The sequence below is a fragment of the Lactuca virosa genome, chromosome 8 (assembly GCF_052849685.1).
Source record: "Lactuca virosa cultivar CGN04683 chromosome 8, Lactuca_virosa_CGN04683_v6, whole genome shotgun sequence".
Classification (NCBI taxonomy): domain Eukaryota; kingdom Viridiplantae; phylum Streptophyta; class Magnoliopsida; order Asterales; family Asteraceae; genus Lactuca; species Lactuca virosa.
This window is the reverse complement of record NC_136433.1, coordinates 332,237,447-332,265,323: the sequence shown is the minus strand read 5'-3', so window position 1 is coordinate 332,265,323 and position 27,877 is coordinate 332,237,447. Positions and strand designations below refer to the sequence as shown.

Genomic DNA, 27,877 nt, shown 5'->3' with positions numbered 1-27,877 from the left:
TGTAAAACAATAGTTGTCCCATGCTCCAAGCATGTACACTAAGTTTTCTAAACACTAGTCATGCCATACACCAAGTATGCATACTATGTTTGTCTATGATCTTTACTTTGTAAAATAGATCAATTGAACATCACTCCAATGATCCTCTTTTCACAGTCCCAAATCTTTACTACAAATGCAAGAATTCCAAATTCATGCCATTTACTGAAATCTGTTAGATTCTAAACTTATATGCATTGATTCTCTTAATGATTATGCACGAAGTCAGAAAGACTTGACAACAATCATTACAGAGCATTCCAAAGGAGATCAGCTCCTTGGAAACATCCTTCTTTCATTAAGTTTCCTAATCTTACACAGATTGAATAATTTCTAACTTGAAACATTTCCATATTCCATTTTGACTATCACTTTTGAACAAGAGTTGCTTCCTTACAGATTATGTCAATATGGTTCTTCCAGAATTAACATTATACTTCCAACTGTCCTTGAGCAACCAATCTTTGGTAAACCTTAGATTGTCCTCGACAATTGCTTAATCATTTTAGTCATATCCAATTCTAGACCTTTTCCTTCATAATGCCCCAGGCATTTGGAAAATTTTAGAAAGGATGAATATAGCACATGTAATCGATCCTATATCCGAAGCATATGGGACACGATTCATGATGTCTCACATAAAGACTAAACCAGTCTTTTGCTATAATATTTCCATTTCAATTTGCCAAGTTCTCAAAATTCAGATTATGAAAAGGGATGCCGTAATCATAATCGAATTTTAGAACGCAAATAATGGACCCATATATAGAATTTCCTTATGTTGAGCCATTCCAACATGAAATTCATATATATATCCTTGATTAAATACGATTAAAATCTCAATCTAAGCTTTTAGAATTGAAATGAAGTATAATTTCCTCTCCCTTAATTATAGCAAAACAACTTTTTCAACCCCTGCAACCTCACGAATTGAAACTTTTGTTTTCTATAATTAACATTGCTAACTTGCAACCTTTGTCATAATTATCATGCTCCCACTAACATGATGATTATTAGCATAACACTTATGCTCCCACTAGCTTTGACATGGACTTAGAAATCAGCTGACTTTCTTACCAAAGTTCAGATTTCTGATACTAGATTGTTTTGATAAAACTTTATCAAAATCATACACCTCTCTTAGATAGCTCACATGTGTGTCTAAACAATTTTAGAACTATGAAAAGGGATGCCGTAATCATAGTCTCAATTGTTTAGACCTTTGCCACTTCTCACAAGTCCATGTTAGTGTGCCGGTAAACCACACACGCTCCACTAACGACTTTGAGAATGCAAATATCACAATTGCTATCTAGCTAAAATCTACTTAGTGAAAGTGTTTCCTCACCATCATTTTCATGAATCGGAGAGAAACCTTATGACACTTAGATTTAATAGTGTATGTGTTCTTATCCATGTGGATTTGTCAAAACCATAATCACAAGACAAGGTTAGTGACAAATCCAAACTCATATTGATTAAACTTGTGCAATCTTAAATTCTTGCCATTTGGCAGCTCAGGTGCCTGCCATTGCTTCCAAGTAGTTGTGCAACCAATTGAGAACTCTCAGAACTCCTATGCAAAGCCAACTTGAATAGGCACAAAAATTTCAACACGATAGGTTATAAACCTCAAGTCGTGTGCTAGTGAAGGACTTTAGGTTTTATTCTTGATTAAGTCTTGAAACTTTCAAGAGCTTTAAGACTCCCACTGTCCTCTTGACATATAAGACTCCCTTGTCAAATATTCAAGAGATAGTGCGGATTCTTTATCAAGACTAACACTTTACACAATTGGCCTAAGTTGGTCTCTATTTTATCCAAAACATCACAACTTACCAATTTCAAATGTACAAGAGTAGATAACCTTTTACTCTTACATTTGAATAGTGTTAACAAACCCTCTTTAAGATATGTCACTCAAGTTACAATCTTGGAGTATGACTCTAAGAATTGTTTTGGAACGAAGTATGATTCATCTTTTTGATTTAACCATTTCAACAATTCATGACTCCTCTTCTTAGTCATAAGAATGCACTAAGATGACTTTAGAGGACCAATTGTGATATGGTATCTTAATCATTAAGATGATCATAAACATGATACTAAAGTACTCTCCCATCTTTTCAGATTTGAGAAACTTTTATCTTTCTGCTATTCTTTGATTCTTCTTATTCGTTCTGTCTCACATTGAAACTTCTCTAATGCTACAGACTTATACTTAAACTTATAAGTATAACCATATTTACTGAACTTAAGTAAATCATGCCGAATAGTCTTCTTGATCTTTTGTGGTGGACTTGACCAGTGCACAAGAATGTGTACTCGATCCCTTAGTCCTTTCCTTATTCGCATAAGGAATTAGTCTTAATTTTCCAAGCTGAAAGTTCTCATTCATCATACTATACAACTTGCATGATTCCAAGTTTCGGTCCAATTGAACCTTGGGTGATGAGAATCTTTCCTTATTTGGTAATATTAGACACTACCACAACCGAAAGAATCAAATCCATTTTTCCAATATTGCTATCAATGGAATCTTATAAGCAACAACTTTTCACAAATGCCATTGTAAGGATACTTAAAATAAATAAAATCAAAACCTTTTTTCTTTTATTTTAAAACTTTGCGGAAAAACTTATCCTTACAATCCATATGAAAACCTTGTTGTTATCTATTCCTAAGCAATATAAATATCATAACTCTTAAGTAAAAGCCCAAAATTCTGATCACCGAACCATGCGATTGAAATCCATCTTCGCGATCAGAATGAGCATGTACTTAATAGAGTTAGACAATGGACTTTACCTGAAGTAGAGCCAAACTTATTGACTTTAACATCCTTAGGTAAATTTGGCAGCTTCGTAACCAATGCCTCTTCCTTTGGCAATAGTTACCTATGGACCCTTGATAATGGGACTATCTCAGACTTCGCCTCTCTCTTTACCATTGGGTCAACCGAGTTGACTATGGCCGATCCCTTTCCATTGGGAAGAGAGAGCTTTACTGGATATCCAATGTCATCATTGTCAATGTCCATAGCGTTTTAGGAAGTTGATCTTAGCAAATAGATAAGATCATTAAGGGTCTTGTCTTAGTCTGTTTCATAGGATTCCCAAAAGAACTCACTGTGTGACTTAGAAAGTAGTTGAGCCACCAACTTTCTCAAGACTTTGACACCCAACTCTCCCAGCTTGTCAATATGTGACTACATCTCCAAGATGTGATCACACCTAGACCTTGCCTTGCCAATAGGGCTTGAGTGACCTTAAACTTTTTAGGAACTTGTGGGTTAGGGAGAATAATTGGAGGAGGTGAAAGAAGTATGATATCCATGGGACATCATCTTCATTTAGGAAAGCTTGTTTCAAGAGATTTGGGAAGATCATAAATGTCTAGACCATACATCTTTTTGGGAGATATTCAAGATAGTTGATTTAAAGTCCTTAATATGACACCCAATATGAAATATTAAGGCTAGGACCCAACAAACTATTTTATAAATTAGAAGAGGGATGCCGTAATCCAAGCTATAAAATATTTGAAGGTAGGTGAATGACGATTCACCAATTTCCACCATGAAAAACGAAATAATTTATTAGGTTTTAATTGGATTTGAAAGTCCTAGATCTGTGAGATTCATTGAACTGTTCAAAGGCATGTTTCAATCTCGAGTGTGCCATTCAGGTTTTGTGACTGGGATGCCGAGGATCACAAAACAAGGTGTGAATAACCATGCAAATATACTTGGTACCCTTAATATTTACCCCTTAATCAGTGTGCCGGTTAACCACACACGCTCCAACGATACTATGATAAACATTAAGTTACCCTTTGCCTACCTTGTTAAGTCCAGGTTAGTGTGTCGGTTAACCACACACGCTCCACTAACGACTTAACCAAAGTGCAAACTGTAATTTCATGGGTTAGCACCAAATTCACATTTTCCTAAGTAACTAAGATTGGGTATTAATAAGATTTTAGTTACTTAGTATTTATCATTAATACTTTTAATGAAAGGAGAATTATAGTCCTTGTCCTACCCGTTCGGCTAACGACCCTCCACCAGTCAAGGAAGCGGTGGGTGAGAGTGGACACCCATTAAACTGCCATTTTATAGGCAGTAACCTTATACCCCTCTTATAGATCGGCTTCGTGAATGAGGCCTACTAACAGTAAGACTGACTTTACTCTTATACATATATATATATATATATAAATATTATTAACTTATAATATTATAAAGTATAAGGGTTGAATTTGAACTTTTAAAATTGTAAGGGCTAACTTGGAATTAAAGTATTCATAAGTGAAAACTTTTCAAATTCCAAAACTTGAGGGCAAGTTTTGAAACTATTCAAAACTAATTAATTCCATAACTTATGAGTTTAAAGTAGTTTTAATTAAAAAAAAAACTCCTCAAGTTCCATAACTTGAGGACAAGTTATGGAAGACTTTGAACTAATTAATAAAAAAAAATAACTTTTTTTTTATTGTAACTTATGGAACTAATTAAGGTTACACTTTTTTTTTAATTTAATGAAGAGACTCTTGAACCTCCATAACTTGAGGACAAGTTATGGAGTCATAAAACCATTTAATTAGAACTAGACTCTTCATTTTGTAACCTTTGCCAACTTTTATGAGTTTTATGATTCTTAAATGTGACTTTTCATATAACTTGAGGACAAGTTACAAAAACACACTTTGGAATCAACTCTTAGATTAAAATGGATTGAAAACAACTATTTCACACAACTTTTCTATTAATCTAAGAACCTCATAAGAACAAGATAATTCAAATCATCAATCTTCAAGAAATTAGCATGAACATACAAACTAATACAAATCTTGAAATTTTGACAATTATCTTAGAAATTGGATTAGCATGAACATTACCACATCAAAAACAAGTTTATAAGTCCAAAAACATCTTAGGGTAATGTTCCTAGTCCAATTCCAGCCAAAACAATCGAATATATGCATCCAACTCGATTTTTTCAGCTACTTTTGCAAGTATAACAAGAAAACAAGCCTAGGCTCTGATACCACTGTTGGGTTATGAGCATTCTAACACTCCTAAGTGTACATGCAACCCTAAATACCTTGGATCTATGTTTTCTCTATTATACATACAATTATGAACATCCAAGGTATTATCCTAATCTAGCATACAAAATAATAAATATAACAAGATAGAATACATACCTCTTTGATGTAGAATGTCTTCATGAAGCTTGAGTGCCTAGTGCCCCAAGTGTGACACCTCAAATGGTTCACACAACACCAAATACACTTGGAATAACTTGAGAGAAACTTGAACACTCCTTGAAATCGTCTAGCCCTCACACTCAGACATTAGTGCATGATTTCTTGAGCCATGGGATTCTTTTATATGGTGGCTATTAGGGTTACACCATGTAACTCATAACTTTACCCATTCCTTATGCTCCATGGATTTTAACCTCCATGGAGTATCCATGGGTCACCCCATGGACTTAGTCCAACATAAGGAATCTTGGATCACAAGCCCACATATATAAGAATGAATGATTTACACAATCAACCCATATATTTAATTAGTCTCCTTTTGATCACTTAATTAATTCCAAATTAATTCTTGATCAATACTAATTAAATAACCTTATTAATATATTAGAACTTATAATATATTAACCAACCTTAAGTGTTATTTCTCTCATTATAGTCTATCCAAATGCATGATGCCATGCAACCCAAATGGACCATGCCGGGTCGGGTCAAGTCTTACCAATTATAGTTATGGACTTAGACATTAATCCAACAGTTATCACTTCACAACTTAACCGAGCACACACATTTAAGGTGAGTTCATACCCATACGTTTTCAATATTTTTCCATGTTTTTAGGGGGGGGGGGCATACAAGTACAACACAATTAAATTTGTGTAAACATTCAAATGATTTCAAACATTTTCAACGATTTCAACGGTTAAAAACAATTTCAAATGACTTTAAACTATTTCAAACAGTTGCAACCATTGTTCTTACGATAATATACTTATATATATATATATATATATATATATATATATACATGGTTATTTATATAAATACAAGTACAATTCTTTAATCCTTTGTAATATGCGGAGCAAAGGAAAACTTTTTAGAATAATCACAATTCAAATGGATCATTTTTTATAACTATAGTAGGTATAGTTTATGGAACACCGACATCATATTTACAAAATACAGAGATACGAAACAAACGAACATATAAACTATAATTGGTATAGTTTATGGAACATAAGTATTATCTTACTAAGTGTCGGTTTTATCACAGTAACGAACATATAAACTATATTAGGTATAGTTTATGGAACATATAAACAGACATTAATTTCAAAGGATTTTTAGATATTCTACACTTAACCGTCGATATAGCTTTGTGAGATAACGTCTTCAAGTACTTATTTAAGTGCCAACAAAAGTCCTGACCTTAATAACCAGAGTCTCCTGGAGGTAGAGCGTGAATTTGTGTATAGATCTATATGGGATTGACAACCCCGCACCCTGACTGTTAGCTACAGTTGGAACGGAAGTTCTGGGGTGACAAATGTCATGAACGATTTTTTGACGCCTGAAGAATGTCGAGTTAAGCCATCCTTCGTATTATGTATGGTTATGAGAACTCATAATTTGGTATCAGTAGTACGATTGGTGTATGAATATATATAAACAAACTGCATATAGTTTTATTATTTATAAAACTACAACAAAGGGTTTTACAAACCAGTAGGATCTAAAGGACTCTTATTGATAATTCTAAGCTTTCTTCGTTTATACTTCAGGGTTATATAGTTAATATCCGATAGGCAGTAGGATGGGTGCTTTCCGCCTTACTTCCTGTTCCTTGTTTGGTTGTGGGCTTAGGGTGCAAAATCACTCAATCAATTGTCTGTTCGATCTTGATGATATATAATTCGTATGCACTAAGTAATCTTAGGAGGAACAGATATGGGTCATACCAACGCGTAGTTGTATAACATACTTTTTTTCTAGATCAGAACTTACAACTCTGGGAAACATATATTGTAACACCCCGTTATTTCCTTCTTGTAAGTCAGACTCGTTTCTTCTATATGTTTACTGTGTTTAGGGCCAGTTTGAGAGTCTCTACGCCTAGTACGCTTAAGGGTTAAGTGTTAGGATGAATTATCTTGAGTTTAGTGGTTTGCATTCGAGCCGGAAACTTCATTAAAAGAGGTTCATGGCCGCAAACTAGGTTCACGGCCGTGAACCCATACTAGGGTCGTGAACTAACCTCTATATTTATATATTTCCTTCATTGATCCCTCATTTCTCATCCTCTTGGCCGTTATCTACAAGAATTCTCTCATGTATCATCCACACAAAGGCTTCTTTTCTCCTCAAAAACTTAAGCATCCATCCCCTATTCTTGGTTATGCTTAGAAACCCCTTTGTTCTAACCTTGATTCATCATTGTTCATCATTGTTCTTCATCATCTTTAAGATCTTCAAGGTTTTACAGCCGTAAACCCTTCATAAGGGTCGTAATCCCTTCATAGGATCTTGGGCCGTAAACCCTCCCATGGCCATGAACTCCTATACATGGCCTTGAACTCCTTTCTTTTAATCACATGTGATTGTAACACTTAATTTCAAGTGTTTCCTAGCACCTAAGGTTGTTACCTTACATGATTAGTTGTTACATACACTAATTATACACATATATATGTCAATATAGGCAAATTAAGATCCATTTGTGCTCGGGACTTAGCTGGGCATACCAAACATCCTATATCGTATCTTCAATCAAATCTCCAACTTAAGGTGAGTTCATACCCCCATATTTTCCAACCTTTTTAACGTTTTAAGGGGGGGGGGGAATACAAGTATAACACAATATTGCTTATGTTTAAAAGAAAAATTTTCTTATTATGTTTTCCTACCGTTTAAATGTATTTGAACTTCAAACTTGTTCTAGTCATAGAAATCAACTTATAAACTATAATAGGTATGGTTTATGGATCATAGGAACTAATTTACAAAAGTCCAAGTTAAAACATGGAAATTAACATATAAACATGGTTTATGAAACAAAAGGAAATCTTTTCACAAAATTACTTGTTAATTATAAAAAGGTTTTACATTATATGTAAATAATTAATACAGGATTGTGAACCACTAGATGTACCACTCAGGGTACCCGTTCGAATCTTAATTATAACCAGAGTCTTCATAAGGGAGAGCACTAGTTGGTGTATAGATCTATACGGGACTAACTTTGCATTAGTATGGTTATAATGAATATTCATAATAGTATTAACTAATTATTTACATAAAGATATACTTTCCTAAACTTTCTCAAGGAATACTAACTATATGATTTCTCAGTATATACAATAGGATTAGAGAAAATTGAAGTCCGATAGACAGTGGAATGTGTGACTTCTGCCTCATTTCCTGTTCCTTGTTTGGTTGCGGGCTTAGGGCAGATTCATCCTTTCAACTGTCTATCCGATCTCGGTATTATACAACTCATGTGTACTAAGTGATTATAGGAGGGTAGTATCGTCACGTCGAGTTTTCAAGGTAATTACATGTTCAGATGGGGTTACTGTTAAACAAAATTGAGTATCATTAAGCTAAGTATGGTAATTATACTTATTCTTCTCGGTCTTGGAGCGTTTAAGACTACAAATCAGCTTTATAGAAAATATAGAATTTTCTATGGTTTACATCGTTATTTTGGAAGATAAACAGTTTTCGATAGAAGTTTCCGAAATCAAAGTTTCACAATTGAGTTAGTGAAACTAGAAACTTATTTACAAAATGTTTAATACTTATTATTAAACTAGTGTTACATAAAGGACCTTTATAGTTAACTCTATAATTCCTTAGTTTATACATTCAAATTATATATAAATGATATCCGATAGGCAGTGGAATGTGTGACTTCCGCCTCATTTCCTGTTCCTTGTTTCGTTGTGGACTTAGGGCAGAGTCACCCATTAAACTGTTTGTTCGATATTAGGTTATATATAGTTAGTATAAACTAAGTAATTATAGAAGGAACTATTGTGGTTTCCATTTTACCAGAGATTCGTTAATGTTAATTATGTAATTACTTGATGAATACATTAGGATTATATATAATAAAGACCCGGTAGACAGTGGAATGTGTGACTTCCGCCTCATTTCATGTTCCTTGTTTGGTTGTTGGCTTAGGGCAGATTCACCCATTCAACTGTATAATCGAGCTGTATTATATATAATTACTGTTCACTGAATGATTACAAAAGGATTAACTATAATCATTATACTTATTAAGAAAATATAGGATTTTCTTAAGGAAATGTATTCAAATTAAAGGATCATAAAACTTAATGTACTTAGTAAATACATCAGGGTTATATACATTAAGATCTGACAGATAGTGGTATGTGTGGATTCCGCCTCATTACCTGTTCCTTGTTTGGTTGTGGGCTTAGGGCAGAACCACACAATCGACTATTTGTTCGATTTAAATGTATATGACTTGTATTCACTAAGTACTCGTAGAAGGAACAATCACAAGTTGTTTTACTTATCATTTATATACAACAGAAAATATAGGATTTTCTAGAGGAACTAGCGAACTTTTGAAAAGAATAAAGGATCTACTTTCTATAACCAAAATACTTATGAACTCACCAACTTTAATGTTGACACTTTTTCAAACCACTTGTATTCTCAGGGTCGTTAGTAGACAGGTACTCTCTTCCAGGGGTTGCGAAGATGGAGCTTTACGTCTTAACTTTTGTAGTACTTTTCTTGTATTTCAAGTAATGTTTTGAACTTAATGTAAATATTATATTATCAATACAATGGTTGTTGTTACTTTGATTACTATAATGCATGTGTTGTGATACTTGACATGACGTCCTCCACTCCCAAATGTTTCCACCGTTCCGGTTTGGCGGTGTGACATATATCAAAGCAGTTTTATCAAATAACCAAATAACAAGTACATGAAACTAGCATACATCAACATGCAAACATTTTGGTGTTAGGGTTTAAGGCTAATTCTTAAGTAAAAAAGTATGGAATTTATACTTGAACTTTTCAGTTTTGGAACATTAGAGACAACAATTCACTTTTATGGAAAATATAGGATTTTCCAGGGTCAATATCATTCTTTTACAAGCAAACTTTTTACCATTTAACTTACGAACTATCTTTTTAATTCTATGATTCCTTAAGTTTATACATCCAGGTTATATATGAAGAATCCGATAGGCAGTGGAATGTGTGGTTTCCGCCTCATTTCCTATTCCTTGTTTGGTTGTGGGCTTAGGGCAGATCCACACATTCAACTGCCCGTTCGATATTAGTTTGTATATAACTAGTATACATTAGTGGTTATAGAAGGAACTGGTATCATTCATCACATCAGAAAATATAGGATTTTCTAGAGAAACACATCATGTTTTACAAAGAACAAAGAACTTGTTTTCTAAAACAAAACGCTTATGAACTCACTAACTTTAATGTTACACTCCAAAACCGGAATGGCGGAAACGTTTTGGGGTGGAGGACGTCATGTCAAGTATCACAACATATGCAGTATAGTAATTAAAGTACAACAACCATTGCATTAATAGTAATAATTTTACATAGGTTACATTTAACAACAACATCAAAGTAGATATAGAAAATAACATAAGCTGCAGCTTGGTACTAGGCTGACTTCGCAAAAGCTCCTGGAGTGTACCTGTCTACTGATGAGCTGAGAATACAAGTTATTTTGAAGCGAGTATCAGCATTTTAATGCTGGTGAGTTCGTAAGTACTTAATGACATTGATATAAATACATGTTTTTCTTCAAAATAATCTCACTAGATGATGGTGATTTGAGTTTACAGAGTATTAGAATTCTTTCCAGAAAATCCTATATTTTCTAATAAAAGTAGTCTTCTACCAAGACCCAATTGTTTTATGTTTAAACGAATGAGTTTCTCTACTAGGAGCAGTCTTCTACCAAGACCCAACTGTTTTATGTTTAAGGAGTATTTTTCCCCAAAAGTAACTATCATTATCAAAATATAGTTTATACTTTTAATAATTATTTGAGAAGGTCACAAGTAAAAGTAATAGGGAAAATAATACTTTTCTCCAGCAATGACGTTGCTGTTTATAAAGCAATACAATACAAACTCCAGGTAGTATTGAATGAACAATATACCTCGGGGAGTCTAAAGAAGGAAAATGCAGACTCCAGGTGGTATTAAATGAACAATACGCCTCGGAGAGTCTAAGTGAATGAAATATAGACTCCAGGCGGTATTAAGTGAACAATACGCCTCGGGGAGTCTAAAGTAGCCTTTTATCCTAGGTAGGTTAGTTAAAGGTTTAAAATGTGGCCTAGTGTATAACTAGGAAAATATATCATGAGGGTTTTATATGTAGAAAATACCATGATAACACTTATTACCTTAAAGCCATGAATTATAAGGTAAATGTAAAGATACTCGTAACCATACTGATTGACGGATGTAAACATGACGACATGCTGGCGTCGAAATGAATGTGACATTTGTCACCCTTTGGCTTGGTCGGCCGGGACTGTAGGTAGCAGTCAGGATGTGGGATGGTCTGTCCCGTATAGATCTATACACACAATGCCCGCTCTCCCTCCAGGAGACTCTGGTCACCACTCGACAACGGTGAAATCCGCATCATGAGCATGTATCTCGTGTTTTGATTTGTATAAACCTTTCTTTATATTAAAAGTATAAGTTTTTAGAACATCAATATAGCTAAGTTCTCCTTCATGAAAGTTATAGTTGGTTTCTAAACTATACCTATTATAGTTTACTCGAGAGGTTATCTAGATACCTTTGCTACCCAAAGGTGTTGAACTGGAATAAGAGTATTAACATCTAACCAGATATACATAATATATAACTAGGATTTCAACGACACTCGGACAAATAACCGGATGTTCTAAGTCCACAACCAAACAAGGAACAGGAAATAAAGCGGGTTATCAGTCGTAAGCCCTTCAAATCCTACTTATATAACTATATCTATATAGACATGAATCTATCAAGAATATAAGTTTAAAAGACTTTGATAAAAGCTTGGTAATTTAAAAGAGATTTTGGTACTTAGAAGAGATTTGAAAACAAGATATGGAAACCTTTAGCCGGATAAAACAGTTTAACATGCAAAAATCTATTTGATTGACAGTTATTAATCACATGTGATTGATATAATAACTTATCAATTCAACTTGTATTCCCCCCCCCCATAAAAGCATTTAAAATCATTTAAAAGGTTGATTAAGGGGTATGAACTCACCTGTAGTGGGTGATTCGGATGAACGGATGGTATAGGATGCTAAGTGTCAAGTGAGGACTTGAACACACACGCGGATCCTATTTAACATGCAATGATACATTTTATGTATCTAATTAGTCATTTAATAACTAATTAAGCAATTAAAGACACCCTAATACATGGAAACACTTTGCTACAAGTGCTAGGAGTACCAAGGGTTGCATTTAAAGAGAGTATGACCTCACATTGGAATTTACTCCCCATATGGTAGCACCATATAGGTTTACGGTTCTTGGACCATTTCCCCCATGAGTTTATGGCCGTAGACTCATGGTAATGGTACCATTGGGTGTTTTAAGGTCTTATACCACACAAGGAAGTAAGCTAGACTCGAATTCAAGGCTTAGGAAGTGACTAGGGCTCGAAATGGCCTTTCTTTGGAGTTTACGGTCCTTGGACCACTCCTTAGGTGTTTACGGTCGTAAACACATGTGTTTACGGTCGTAAACCCATGAGTTTACGACCGTAAACTCATGGTTACCCAACCATTTCGTGTTTTGGTGTCTCTAACTCATGCATGCAAGGTTCTAGTCCTTTATACAAGCCATAGAAGGTGTTAGGGGCACCTAAACCCCACTTGAAGGTGTTTACGGTCCAAGGAGATCTTCTTGAACCGTAAACACATATGTTCTTGGGGATTTTGATGTTCTTCAAGGGTTTAACATGTATTCTAAGCAAACAACTAGTTAGGAGGAGTGTACTTACTTATAGGAGGCTTGTAGGATTGTTTAAGGGCCAAAAACACTAGTGTGTGTTCTTGGTGTTCTTGGTGTTTTGAAGAACACTTGAAGATCTAAGAAAAGAGGAGATTTCCATGGATGAAATCGAGTATAAACACTAGATAAAGTGTTATATGAACGAATCAAGGAAGGAAATACTTACATTTTTAGAGGATTGGAAGAAATGTGATATGATACTTGAGAGATAATCTTGGTGTTCTTGAGTTAGGAAGTGAAAAATGAAGAATGAAGGGTAAACTCATGCTATATGCATGAGTCCATGGTCAAAGGGAGTTTACGGCCCAAACTCCCTTGTTTGACCGTAAACACCTAGTCAAGGTGTTAATCGTTTATTTGTTTCACAACACTCCTAATGGGTACTTCCATTTATTTGTTCGTTTGACGAGAAATTAAAATAAAATATCCAAACGGACTTAAAACCGGCCAAAAATGTACTGAGATGAATTTGACCATTATTTGATGTGCTTGACTGCGGAGTTTATACAAATGAAAATTTCGGGTTGTCACATTTAATGTTGACACTCTTTCAAAAACCACTTGTATTCTCAGGATACTAGTAGACAGGTACACGCCTCGGGTTCCTAAAAGACGGAGCATAGTAGCTTCAAGTCTTTACTTTGCTATTTACTTTTGGAGGCAATCATATATGATTCGAATACAAGGTAAACATTTTAATATCAATACAATGGTTGTTGTTGCTTTGATTACTATTATTCAATTGTTGTGATACTGTACATGACGTCCTCCACCCCCGAACGTTTCCGTCGTTCTGGTTTGGGGGTGTGACAGCGAGGATGTGGACTTTTGGGTACTTATTTAGTATTACATAGTGATGATACCATTTTGGGCATGTAGTTTAGATTTCATTTACGTTTGATTATGAGAACTTACTTTGGTATCGATTTTTGGGGACTATTATTTTGATGAACTTGTTTTGTTAATAAAGTAACATGGATGATGTTTTCATAAAATTCAAAATAAGACTTTCGGTAATGTATTATGGTTAGAAAGTGTTTAAAATAAAAAGAAAAATTTTGGGCGAAAAATCACGATGTTACATTTAACTATATGCAAAGTTGATCAGATATGAATGAAAAAGTCACACCCGAACTGAATATAACATGTACTGGAAGTGAGTTCAGAATAAAAGTACCCGAGAAAACCTTGTTTTTGTATCTTGCTTCTTCGGAAGTCATCTGAAATGCTTGCCCTTTCATCATTGAACCACTATTGTTTTTATCATATCGTCCTTTATGGAATATCCATTTTCTCTATTGGAAAATTTGGGTGAGTGTGACCATTTTCACTATATTTATTACATACAAGATCTCCTATAGTGCAATCCTTCTCATGATTAATTACAGGCCATGGTGATCTTCGATCTCCACCATTGGCTTGACCTGAGGCATCGGGGACTCACCACAACCTCATGCCCATCCAGAGCAGCACATGTTCCTTCCATCGTCTGATCTCATCCTGAGACTTCCGAGCCTTCTAGGATAGTATCGCAAGTAGGGATTAGAATTTGGCCCGAAAATCTGAAGCGAATTAGGCCCGAATAAGCAATTTAATTCGGGTTTCGAGTATCTATATTATGATTATTCGGTTCTCGGTTTATTCGGTTCAGATTAACCAAATAAAAGTTGATTTGGTTCTAAATACCCAACCCGAATAATCTTTCCTCCTCTCCTTTCTCTAATCGAAAGAAATCAAAATCACGATTCACACTTCTGTCATCGTAGTTCATAATAGAAAAAAACGCTACGCTCGTTCTCTTCATTTCAAAATCGACCAATCTTCTCATCTATTTTCAAACTCAAAATCACTTATGTCGATCCTTCCTCTTATTTCAAACATTCAAAAATCAACCCTTTCTATTATCTCTAAGGATTCACGAATTCCTACTTTGTCTAGTCATGGAAAATTGGGCTCCAACTCAAGAAACTCAAGTAAGAAATTAATTTTCATTATGTTAATCTACTATGTAAATGTTATTCTTTCAATGTGTTATTATCTTATGTTAGTCTTTGAATGTTTTATGTTGATGTTTAAAAGTACATGGTTATTCTATTATTCGGGTTATTCAAGTTATAGAATCATAAACAGTTTATTCAGGTTTTTTCGGTTATATTAGGTCCTTAATCATCTTGTACATGTTACTCGGGTTATTCGGGAAATAATCAAACCGAACCGATTAATACCGAAACCAAACCAAACCCACACAAGTTAATTGGTTCATTTTTTGGTTCATGCAATTACCCTTACTCGGTTTTCGCGTTGTTCAGGTTCGGGTCGGTTTGGTCCGGTTCCGACCCGAATAACATCCCTAGTCGTAAACCATGGCCACTTGATTAGTATGTTGAGATGGAAAGTACACACTGTGTTCCACCACATGACCATTTTTCGCACAATGATAACATTTTGCACCATTTTTATTCACTTTTCTTTTAGTCAAATTCATATAGTTTTACAGACACCTTTTCTTTTTTTGACGACCCCTCAGATTTACCTTTCAAAATTCAGTTTGTATCGTAGCTCTCTTTACTATCTTCTCTTTTTGGATCTTGCCTTTTAACTTTGACTTCATGCTTTTTTACGGCTTTAACCATTTGAAGGAAAGTGGTATATCCTGATGTCTGAGGAAAGTCACGTATCACGGGTTTTAACCCCCACAAATACCGATCAGTTTTCCTTTCTTCTATGTCGACTTAATGTAGCACAAATCATATATATTCCTGAAATTCTATTGTGTATTCCTGCATATACTTGAGCCTTGAGAAAATCACATAAACTCATGCTCAATTTGTTAAACCATGGTATGCGAGCAATATTCTTCACATAACTTCACCTTAAATATTTCCCATGATAACATTCTCATCAACTTCATCCCAATGTCATTGACTTATAATTCCCACCAACCGTGCGCTCTTCCTACCAATAATATACTTGCAAACTCCATTTTATCCCCCTTCTCACATTTACTTGTCTGGAACATTTTCTCCGTATGTGTAAGCCATGTCCTCATGCCTATTGGGTCATCTTCTCCCAAGAATTTAGTAGGATTACACTCGATAAAAGCCTTGTAACTACAACAACTCTATTTAGAATTTCAACCCTTTGATCCCCAATTCTGCTATCTTTGTTACCTACTTTATCGTTAATAACCGGAGGTTGATCATGTTTTTGTTTCATGGTCGCTTCCTTTAATTCATCAAGGAAGCGTAGGCAATATATCATGAAAAGCCTTTGATACCTCCTCGAAAATTAGTTCTCTAGAATTTGGTGGTTGTACGGGCGGTTCCATACACCTTCGTTGATGCACCAAACTTTGAGAATGAGATTGGAAACTTTCAGTACCACCCCTTCCTCAGGATAAACCTCTACTACAGGTATTTGTCATCTTAAATAAATCAATGTTATATAAATTAGTTCAATAAAGTTAAACTCAATCAGATCATGACATTAGGCCAATAATGTATGCTACATTTTGACAATGAATGTGACCATGCAAAGATTGTAGTGACTATCCTATGTTATGAATGTGACATGACCTTAGTCCCTTCGTGGTTTACGTATAGATTTTTTGTCTACGAATTCCTAGTTTCGGTTAAACCACTACAATTATACCAACTTGTAACACCCGAAAATTTAATAGAAAGCACTCCTAAAAATTTTCAACTTTTAAAACAAAATATAGTGTATAATTATATTAATATACAAGTACAAGTAGTTATCAAAACATCCATAGAAGAAAAAGACACCCAACGATTGATCCATGTTCATAAAGTTTACAACAAAAACATAAGACTAATATCTATTGCTTCAAGTCTTGATCGTTCCATGGAATTATTTCCTTTATTGACATTACTAGGTCATCTAACATGTATCACCAAACAAGTGTAAGATTAAAAATCTTAGTGAGTAACAAATTTAAACAATCACATATCAACTCGTCAACAATTATCTAAAACATACAACAGCAACATAGTTTAATTTTTGAACATCATATCTACACTAAATGAGTATTGCGTCATGACACCATATGAGACTCACCAACATCACTAATGTCATTTCACATTAATGTTCATTGTCTTATTACACCTCATATGTCTTACCTATATTCACCAATGATATTTAAGATCAAATGGTTATTGCCTTAAAACACCTTATACGGATCACCAATATAATCATTAATAGTATAACACATCCCTTTGGATATACATCATCCAAAGTTAAATATAAACTATTACATATAACATTTCCATTTTAAAGTTATACATGAAAGATTTATATGCTCAAGAATTATCATTGAATGATAGTTAATAATAATATTTGATCCTAAAGGTTCACACTAACAACAACTTGATACAAATATATTATTTATAATAATTTGATTCTTGATATATATATATATATATATATATATATATATATATATATATATATATATAACCGTTGTAACTAATTTTGAAATTATACTTTGAAAATATTAATTTCCAATGTTAAGTTTCAAAATATATCATATGGTATGATTTATAATGTCATATATATCTTTTTGGACTTAAAGACATTTTGTCTTTAGCTAAAATTTCATGGCTTTATAAAATACAAAAGTCAGATGATTTTTATTAAATCTCTCTTCCTTTTATATAAAACCCTAACTAGATAAAGCTAGGGACATACTTTTCTTACTTGATTATTTAAAAGGAATGCCATGCTTTAGAAGCACCGCATGACAAGATGATTACTCATGGGTCTTATAGTGCTAACCTGACCTACTTCCTTCTCCCTTGTTTTACTTTTAAGTGTTTAGACAAAGATGAAGAAATTTTGATACTTTATTTTACTCTCCTTTAAGATAAAATCTTTTTTTGTTCTTAAAAGCTTAAGAGGTTCTTATCATTACAAAAATGACTAGCCTTCTTGTCAAGTTGGCAAAATGTTGGTGGATATCTCTAGAGGATCTCAACTTTGTGTTCTTGCCACACTTCTACAACTTCTATGCTCCCAAGAGGAGTCAAAGACTTTGAAGGTTGTAATTTTTTCTTTCTATGGTTGTTTTAATATTTTATTTTCATGCAAAATTATCTTTGGTTGGTTAAAATGGTTTTAATTTTATTCAACATTAAAGTTTCTGTTTCCGTTTCTATTGTTTTTAGAAACCAATTCTTTAATAAAACCCAACAATACATACATATATGCACTATATGTAATGCTCGTGTTTCTATGCTTGGCATTAATATGGATGTGATAGTCTAGGTTAACCTTTGTAACTCATTTAGAAGAAATGAAAAGGAATTATGTGAATATTATGTGAAAATTATGTGTTTTATGCTTAATTATTAGGGTTTAATTAATTAAGAGTAAAAATGAGCGTCGAAAATAAATATTAGATAAATCCGATATTTATTAAGAAAGTTGTAGTGGTCGTGACAAGGATGTCGTAAAAAGTGAGTTTTTGAAAAACTACTTTTTAGCCTTAGTGATCTAAACGAAAGTCGTAGTGTTCGTCAAACCAAGAGTATGTGTAAAAAGAACGCCCAAATCTGACTTTGTATGAGGAAGTTATGATTTTTCGAAGTTTCGGCTTAGCAGTAGACAGCTAAAAACTCGAATTTTAGATCGATTGATTTTTAGCCGACACAACCTAAACGAGAATTGAAGGTCTCGTAAATAGTAGTACAACGGTAAAAAGACAGACGAAAACGGACGTCGGATGAAGAAGTTATGAATTTTTAACGGATTTCCTGTCCCGGTTAGTTAAAAATAATAATAAGAAATTAAAGTCAAAATTAGCCGACTAAGTCTAAACGAAAGTTGTAGAGCGTAGTTTTACCTACGCGTGCATATAAAGAACGTCCGAAACGGAGCTCGTATGCGAAAGTTATGGATTTTACAAGATTGGGCACAATTTTCGAGAATTTTCGCATGAGTAGTGCCAGCCACGTCACCCTCGCTCTGAGCTGGTGATAGTTTCATTTTATTTACTTCTTTTTATAGTTTATTTTAGCACATTCCATCTCATTTTAGTTAATCTTCATGCATATTTTCTCTTTTTGTTATTTTTCTCCTTTACCGGGTGCTTTCAAGTCTTTTGAGCTTATTTGCAGGATTTATCGAAGACTATTTGTCATTGGAGGTATGGAAGGAGTGCGAGACTATTAGGGGCTTGCAATTTGTTCGTGAACTTGAAATGTGGCGATTGGGCTCGGTGTCAGTACAAGCGGGATGCGCGTTCGATTTTATATTGGACGAGGATTCGAGTTGAGGAGGATTAAAGAAGCATTAGATCATCAATGGAGGCTTTGGAATAACATAATTGGGCTACCAAGAGTTGTGCATGTGGGCTGAAGTGTGAATGAGAAGATTGGGCTAGATTGCATGTTAAATGGCCCAAGTCCTACATTCAGCGTGACCCACGCGGTCCGCGTAGACCCATACGCTGTCCGCGTGAAATGTGCTGACTTGATTCCGAGTTTTGACTTGTTGAGTCTACTTGTGGAAAGTTGGTGGGTAGCTTTTGGGCAACTTTTTGAATCGGGAAATGAACCTTATCTGCTGGAGTTTGGGAGCATTTTGGACGATTATCACTTGAAGAACACAGACAATTCTCTCTCAAGGAGGCTTTGGAAGATTTGAAGATTTTTTTAAGATTAGTGTAATTTCTTTCCATCTTGCAACTAGAACAATGTTTGGTACCACTAAACTATATTGTCTTTCTTTTACTTTGGCCATGCTTGGCTAAACTTTCATTTGGTTGATTACGGTTTAATCCCATGGATGATTGGTTGTTTTGAAGACTATTATTATCTTGTGTTGAAATTTATGGAAATGTTTTCTAGTTAAACATCTTGTTGTGTTTATTTATCTTTGATCAAGAGCTTAGATGAATGAATGCTTATTTTTGTTGACTAATTTCTTGGTTAAGTAATGGACTTTCAAATTAGTAAGCAACAAATGGTTTATATGTTTGTTTTCATTTCATTTAGACCATGGAAATGTTTCCTCCAAAATGATAATGTAAGCATTTGATTATCTTTTGGACTTGGTAACTCTTACAACTTAAAGCTAATTGATTTTCACAAGATTTTATGCTTCATTGATTTTGTGACTTCAATTAAGGAAATATGTTAAGAGCTCCTCTAGCCATTTTAATATCTAAGAAGAGTTGAGGCAATTTGTGCTTATGAATTGCTATAGGCAAGTTAAACCAATTCACAAGTGTTATTCTATTTAGTCTAATGATAAGTCAACCATGTCATCCATGTGGTGTACCCAAAATCAACCAATATCACTTCATTGAATTTAATCAAATCTTTTACTTGTTTACTTGTCATATTTACATTCTAGTTAGTTTTAATTTTGTCAAGCAATCAAAAAGAACTAAACCCCCCCCCCCCCACCCATTTTTATTTTATTGTCATTTTACAAGTACTTTTGCAAAGAGATTTTCCATAGAGTTATAAATTGAACAATCTCCGTGGATCGACCCCTTTACCACTATACACTATTTTAGTGTAAAAGATTTAGGGTTATTTATTTTTGTTGGCCTCGACAACCACCAAATTTTGGCGCCGTTGCCGGGGATTGGTTTATTTTTAATCAATTTGTTTCTCTATACCCAGATCTCAGCGTACAGGTGACTTGATTTACAACCCAGAAATTGAAAAAGAAGCAAGGCGTTTGGCGAAGGAAAAGCGAATTGAACGTGGTCAAACATCTAAGCCTCACGGGGATCCTGAGGTTGAACCCGCTTCATCATGTGACACGGAACCCGATTCTAGTCCCGACCCTCGCCAAGAAATTCCCGAAACACTACCTCTACAACAAAATCCACCCATTATTGAACCAATTGCAATGGCGGACGGAGGAGAAGCTCCCGAAAGAACTTTGAGGCAAATGATGGAAACCGATGTTACACAAACTCCAACCGGTATCAATTACCCGGGTTTGGAAGGAGGTTCGGAATTGAAGTCAAGTTTAGTCCATCACCTCCCAACTTTTCACGGATTGGAGAATGAAGACCCACATAAGCATTTGAAGATGTTCCACATTATTTGCACTAGTATGAAGCCACAAGGGTCAACCGATGACCAAATCAAGCTAAGGGCATTCCCCTTTTCATTGGCCGATAGAGCAAAAGATTGGTTATTCTATCTTCCCCCGGGGTCAATGAACTCATGGACCGACATGGCAAGAGCTTTTCTTGATAAGTTATATCCCGCTTCAAGAGTCTCAAGTCTTAGAAATGAGTTTGTGGAATTCGCCAAGGTCAAAATGAGACTTTTCATGATTATTGGGAGAGATTCAACAATTTGTGTTATAGTTGCCCACAACACCAAATTCCGGAACAACTCCTCATTCAACACTTCTATGAGGGATTGTTGCCAATGGAGAGGAGACTAGTTGATGCCTCAAGTGGTGGTGATGTCTTTAGTAAAACTCCACAACAAACAAGACAACTTTTCAACACCATAGCCGCGAATTCCCAACACTTTGGCCCGTGCCAAGATATGAAAAGAGACACACAACACAAAGTCAATGAAGTGGGAACATCGAACCTCGAGTCTCAAATCAAAGATCTAACCTCCGCTGTCCAAAAGCTAGCCATGGGACAAACGCCAAGAGTGATGGTTTGTGGGATATGTGCAATAATGGGACATCCTACGGATATGTGTCCAATTCTTCAAGAAGATGCGGAACATGTAAATGTCACAGGAGAGTTCCAAAATTACCACAACAAGCCATCCGGTTACCAAAATGCTTACAATTCAAGTTGGAAGCAAAATCCCAACATGAGCTACAACCCAAGACCATTTCCTCAAAATGCATTGGTTAGACCTTCCTATCCACCACCATAACCTCATTACCAACATCCACAACCACACTATCAATCCAAACCATACCATCCGCACCACCAACAACCTCCTCAATCCCAACCAAGTAGCTCCGGAATGTTCCTTGAAGACATTGTCAAATCCCTAGCCACTAGTACCCAACAATTCCAAAAAGAGACAAGAACTAGTATCTCCAACCTTGAAGAATAAATGGGAGATATAGTTACATCCCTAAGCAAGTTGGAGTCCCGTGGTAAACCCCCTTCTCAAACCGAAAAGAATCCAAATGTCAATGTGGTGACCTTGAGAAGTGGCAAACAAACCGGAGAAAGTAGTTCAAAGAAGAAGCCAAGGGATGAAGAGGAAGAAATAGAAGTCATTCCCATTGAAGAACCTATAGTCAAGAATGATGCACAAGCCGGAGCCCCAAAGAAGACAACCCCTCTAGTGACTCCAATAGCCACTCAACCACCATTCCCCTCCCGACTTGCAATTTCGAAGAAGAAAATGGAGGAGAAAGAGATTTTGGACACCTTCCGAAAGGTGGAAGTAAACATCCCTCTACTTGATGCAATCAAGCAAATCCCGAGATATGCAAAGTTTTTGAAAGAACTTTGTACCAACAAGAGGAAGTTGAAGGGAAATGAGAAAATTTCGATGAATAAAAATGCATCCGCGGTTTTACAAAGGAAGCTTCCACCCAAGTGCAGAGATCCGGGAATGTTTACGGTTCCTTGCAAGATAGGAGATGTCACTTTTAGTAGTGCCATGCTTGACATTGGTGCTTCTATTAACGTCATGCCCTATTCGGTGTATGAATCATTGAATTTTGGACCTTTAAGTGAAACCGGTGTCATAATCTCTCTTGCGGATAAATCAAGTGTCTTTCCTAGAGGTGTTTTGGAGGATCTCCTAGTGCAAGTAAACCAATTGGTCTTCCTAGCAGATTTCTATGTGATTGATCTAGATGAACAAGTGTCCTCAAAGTCGGGTATAATTGTACTTGGGAGACCATTCTTGAAGACTGCTAGAATAAAGATTGATGTGTATGCGGGAAGCTTAACAATGGAGTTTGATGGTGAAACAATAAGTTTTAACATTTATGATGCTATGATATATCCTAGTGATGTTTCATCCTTGTGTTTTGTTGATGTTATTAAACCATTAACCCAAGAGTTGTTCGAGTTGTCTAGTGGTGACACGTTGGAGATGGTTTTCAGAAAAGGGTTTGATTGTGGAAAGTTAGCCAAGAAGTTGAAGCTCTACTCACTAGACCCCGAAGTTGAAAGATTGGTTAACAATTTGGAGATCAAGAAACCCACTCAATTTAGTGTGAAGCAAATTGAAATACCTCAAACTCACACAAGATTGCCACCATCCCTTGCTCAACCTCCGGAATTAGAATTGAAGGTCCTTCCTCAACATTTGAAGTATTCGTACTTAGGAAACAACGAGACTCTTCCGGTCATAATTTCAACTCACTTAACCGAATGTGAAGAAGAGCAACTCCTCAAGGTGTTGAGGGAGCATAAAGAAGCTATGGGTTGCACGATTGCGGATATCAATGGGTTGAGCCCCTCCACTTGCATGTACAAAATTCTAATGGAGGATGAACGCAAGCCAAGTAGAGACGCGCAAAGAAGGTTGAATCCGCCAATGATGGAAGTGGTCAAGAAAGAGATTTTGAAGCTCTTAGATGCGGGAATGATCTATCTAATCTCGGATAGCAAGTGGGTGAGCCCGGTGCAAGTCGTTCCAAAGAAGACGAGAATCACGGTAGTCGAGAACATCAAAGGTATGATTGTCCCCACCCGTGTGCAAAACGGGTGGAGAGTTTGTATTGACTACCGCAAACTCAATGCAAGCACAAGAAAAGATCACTTCCCATTACCTTTCATTGACCAAATGTTAGAAAGGTTGGCCGGGAAATCACATTATTTTTGTCTAGACGGGTACTCCGATTTTCACCAAATCCCGGTGGAACCAGAAGACCAAGAAAAGTCAACATTTGCATGTCCGTTTGGCACTTTCGCATACCGGAGAATGCCATTTAGATTATGTAACACCCCGGCCACTTTCTAAAGTTGCATGGTTATTATCTTTTCCGAATATGTCGAAAACATAATTGAGGTTTTTATGGACGATTTTACGGTATATGGAAATTCCTTTCAAGAGTGTTTGACCAATCTTACCAAAATTTTGAAAAGATGTATTGAAACAAATTTGGTTTGAAATTTTGAGAAGTGTCATTTGATGGTGAGTTAAGGTCTCATTTTGGGTCACATTGTGTCAAAGAAAGGAATTGAGGTAGATAAGGCCAAAATTGATGTTATTCAAAGCTTACCTTACCCGACTTGTGTTCGGGAAGTTCGTTCTTTTTTGGGCCATGCAGGTTTCTACCGACGATTCATCAAGGACTTTTCAAAGCTAACAAGACCAATGTGCCAACTCTTGCAAAAGGATGTTGATTTCGAGTTCAATGATGCGTGAAAAGAAGCTTTCGATAAGCTCAAAGAGTTGCTTACATCCGCCCCCATCATGCAAGCACCAAATTGGGATCTCCCCTTTGAGATCATGTGTGATGCAAGCAACTATGCAATAGGCGCCATTTTGGATCAAAAGAATGGACGAGCCTTCCATGTGATCTACTATGCATCGATAACACTAAACAATGCTCAAAGCAACTACTCTACTACGGAGAGGGAGCTATTGGCCATAGTGTTCGCCTTGGATAAATTTAGACAATACCTACTTGGTACCAAGGTCATTGTGTATTCGGATCACACAGCTCTTAAGTACTTGATGACGAAGAAAGATGCAAAGCCTAGACTCATCCGGTGGATTTTATTGTTACAAGAATTTGATTTGGAAATCCGGGACAAGAGTGGATGCGAGAACCTTGTTGCCGACCACCTAAGTCGGATAACTACAAATGAAACTCCTCTCCCTTTGCGGGACGAGTTTCCGGATGAGCATCTCTTTTCCCTTACTCAATATACTCCTTGGGATGCCGATATCGTTAACTTTTTGGTCACGAAAAGGTATCCCGACACATTCACACGTGCTCAAAAAGGCAAGCTCAAAAGTGATGCAAAATACTATGTGTGGGATGAACCTTATTTGTGGAAACATTGTCCCGATCAAATTATTAGGCGATGTGTGCCCCAACAAGAGCATCAATCCATTTTACAATTTTGTCATGAACTTGCTTGTGGGGGACACTTCGGACCTAGCCGGACCTTGAGAAAGGTCCTTGAGTGTGGACTATTTTGGACAACCATGTCACGCGATTGTTACTTGTTTTGCAAAAGTTGTGAACGGTGCCAAAGCACGGGGAACATTTCACTAAAGAATCAAATGCCACAAAATCCCATCCTTGTTTGTGAAGTTTTTGACGTATGGGGGATTGATTTCATGGGCCCATTCCCCGTTTCGTTTGGCAACGTTTACATCTTGCTCGCAGTTGACTATGTTTCTAAGTGGGTTGAAGCCAAAGCTACACGATCGGACTATGCCAAAACGGTTATCGAGTTTTTGAAGTCTAATGTTTTTGTGAAGTTTGGTGTTCCTAGGGCTTTGGTTAGTGATAGGGGACACACTTTTGCAACAAGATGATGGAGGCTTTATTGAAGAAGTACAACGTGACCCACCGTGTTTCAACCGCCTACCACCCTCAAACGAACGGTCAAGCGGAAGTTTTGAATCGTGAGGTGAAGAGTATTCTTGAGAAAACGGTAAATACCTCAAGGAAAGATTGGAGTTTAAGGCTTGATGATGCCTTGTGGGCCTATCGGACCGCGTACAAGACCCCGATAGGAATGTATCCATTTAGGTTGGTTTTTGGAAAACCTTATCATCTTCCCGTGGAATTGGAACACCGTGCATTTTGGGCGGTCAAACAATGCAACTTCAACATCGATGAAGCGGGAAGGCATAGGAAGCTTCAACTTCAAGAGTTAGAGGAGTTGAGAAATGACTCCTATGACAACTTAAGAATTTACAAGGAGAAGACGAAGATTTTCCATGACAAGTCCATTACCCGCAAGCATTTCGAGCCGGGACATAGGGTTTTGCTTTACCATTCACGATTGAAATTATTTCCTGAAAAGTTGAGGTCAAGATGGATGGGTCCATTTGTTGTGCTAAAAGTCTTTTAGCATGGAGCGGTTGAGATTCAAAGTGAAGAAACGGGACAAATCTTTAAAGTCAATGGGCATCGATTGAAACCTTTCTATGAAGGTTTAAGGCAAATGTCCTAAATGTCATCCAATTGGCTGCCCCGGTGTACTGAAATCAAGAGGGAAGCACGTCTCGCCAAAGACGTTAAAGAGGGGCATTTTTAGAAAACTAAAAGTTTTCATCTTTTCTAGTTCCGAATAAATGTCGTAGATGGACCATTTTTGCATTTAACATCTCTTATTCTTCCTTCTTGCGGTAAAAGAATGTGGGATTTGAAGGCCCGGTGTTCGTATTAGCCAAAGAGCAAAAATTGAGAAAAATGGCAACAGCACTCACGCGGTCCGCATGTACTCCAAGGGCCGTCCTCGTTAATAAAAAAATGGACTGCGTGTGGTCCCCTAAACTGTCCGCGTCCATTTTCAGAAGACATAAGACTTTCAAGCCAATTCACGCGGACCGCGTGTACTCGTGGTTCCGTCCGCATCTTTATTAAAACGGACCGCGTATACTCCAACATTTGACCGCGTGTAAATGATGCAAGACAGAATGATTTCGGGTTTATTCACGCGGACCGTGTGTACTCACGTCCGCGTCCGCGTGAGGTGTTGAACAACGTTGACTCGTTTTTGACCAGTGTTGACCGCGTTTTTTGGCCAATATACACTACCAGCCGGCCCTTTCTACCCTTCTTCTCCATTCTTCTCCCTTAACCTCCATTAGAACACCTCCTTCTCCACTAAAACTCAGTTTCCCGTCAAACCGCCGGTCGGAATTCCGCGAGACCACCGCCAATCTTCACCAATTTCCGAGCTCTACAAACCCCACTAAAAAACCGGTCCGATCTGTTGCTGTAACTCCGGGCGCCACCACCATTCAACCGCCACTTTCCGGCCGTTTTCCGGCCAACTCCGGCCACCTCTCGCGATTCCGACACCACCATTGTGCTCCCCTTGGACAAGGCTACAAACCCCACCAAAAATATCTCTCAAAGCTCACCGGAAAATTTCGCCAGAATTTCAAGCCATTGCCGGATTCATCGGGTTTTCGCGGTAAATTGCTTCTCATGGGATATTGGACAAAGCTTTAAGCATGGGGTGGAGAGTTGCAAGATTTTCAAATCCCGATTTTTCACGCGCAAATTTTGAACTTTCAACAAAGACGGGTACTTTCTTTCCTTTATTTTAATTGAACAATATGCATGCCTTTGAACAACAGTTCATATGCTATTGCGTCAAATGAGTTTAGGAATTATTTCTTGCTTTGATTGTTGAACTGCTTAAGAAGTCCATAGGGAGTCGGTTGGTGATTTGGATTTAAATATCGTTTGTTGAGATTGTGGTTCGTGTAGTGGTTATTTTTCGTGTAGGTAGTCCATGTCCACATCTAGGAAGCGCCCGGCTACTGCCCGAGGCAAAGCCCCGGCTAGAAATTAAGATGATGCTCCCGATATTCCAAGATTTTGGGATGCCAAGGCGGCCGAAAATTACACGAAGAGCTTGCCTAGAAAGGTTGCATCCAACAAGTTCGTGTGCAAACCCACGCTTATCTCATTAGGGGTTATTGAGGGGGTCAGCCAATTGTTCTGTAACATTGGGTGGGAAAACCTTCTCCACCTAATGGCACACACTTACGAGCTCCCTACTAGAGAGTTTCTGGCCGATTACTTGTACGATAGCGAAAGAAAAAAATCCGCATTCC

At 36.5% G+C, this 27,877-nt stretch overlaps 1 protein-coding gene across 1 annotated transcript; it reads left to right on the top strand.

The window, feature by feature from the left end:
* Positions 1 to 22,210: 22,210 nt before the first annotated feature.
* Positions 22,211 to 25,615, top strand: LOC145131800 (uncharacterized). The gene is made up of 2 exons (XM_079066451.1): positions 22,211 to 23,795; positions 24,495 to 25,615. Exons 1-2 carry the CDS (start codon positions 22,211 to 22,213, stop codon positions 25,613 to 25,615), a joined length of 2,706 nt encoding a protein of 901 aa, XP_078922577.1.
* Positions 25,616 to 27,877: the final 2,262 nt, after the last annotated feature.

Coding starts and splice junctions, on each gene's coding strand:
- LOC145131800 (XM_079066451.1), top strand. CDS start 22,211: ATGGGAGATATAGTTACATCCCTAAGCAAGTTGGAGTCCCGTGGTAAA. Junction 23,796..24,494: donor GGTAGTCGAGAACATCAAAG/GTATGATTGTCC, acceptor ATGCGTGAAAAG/AAGCTTTCGATAAGCTCAAA.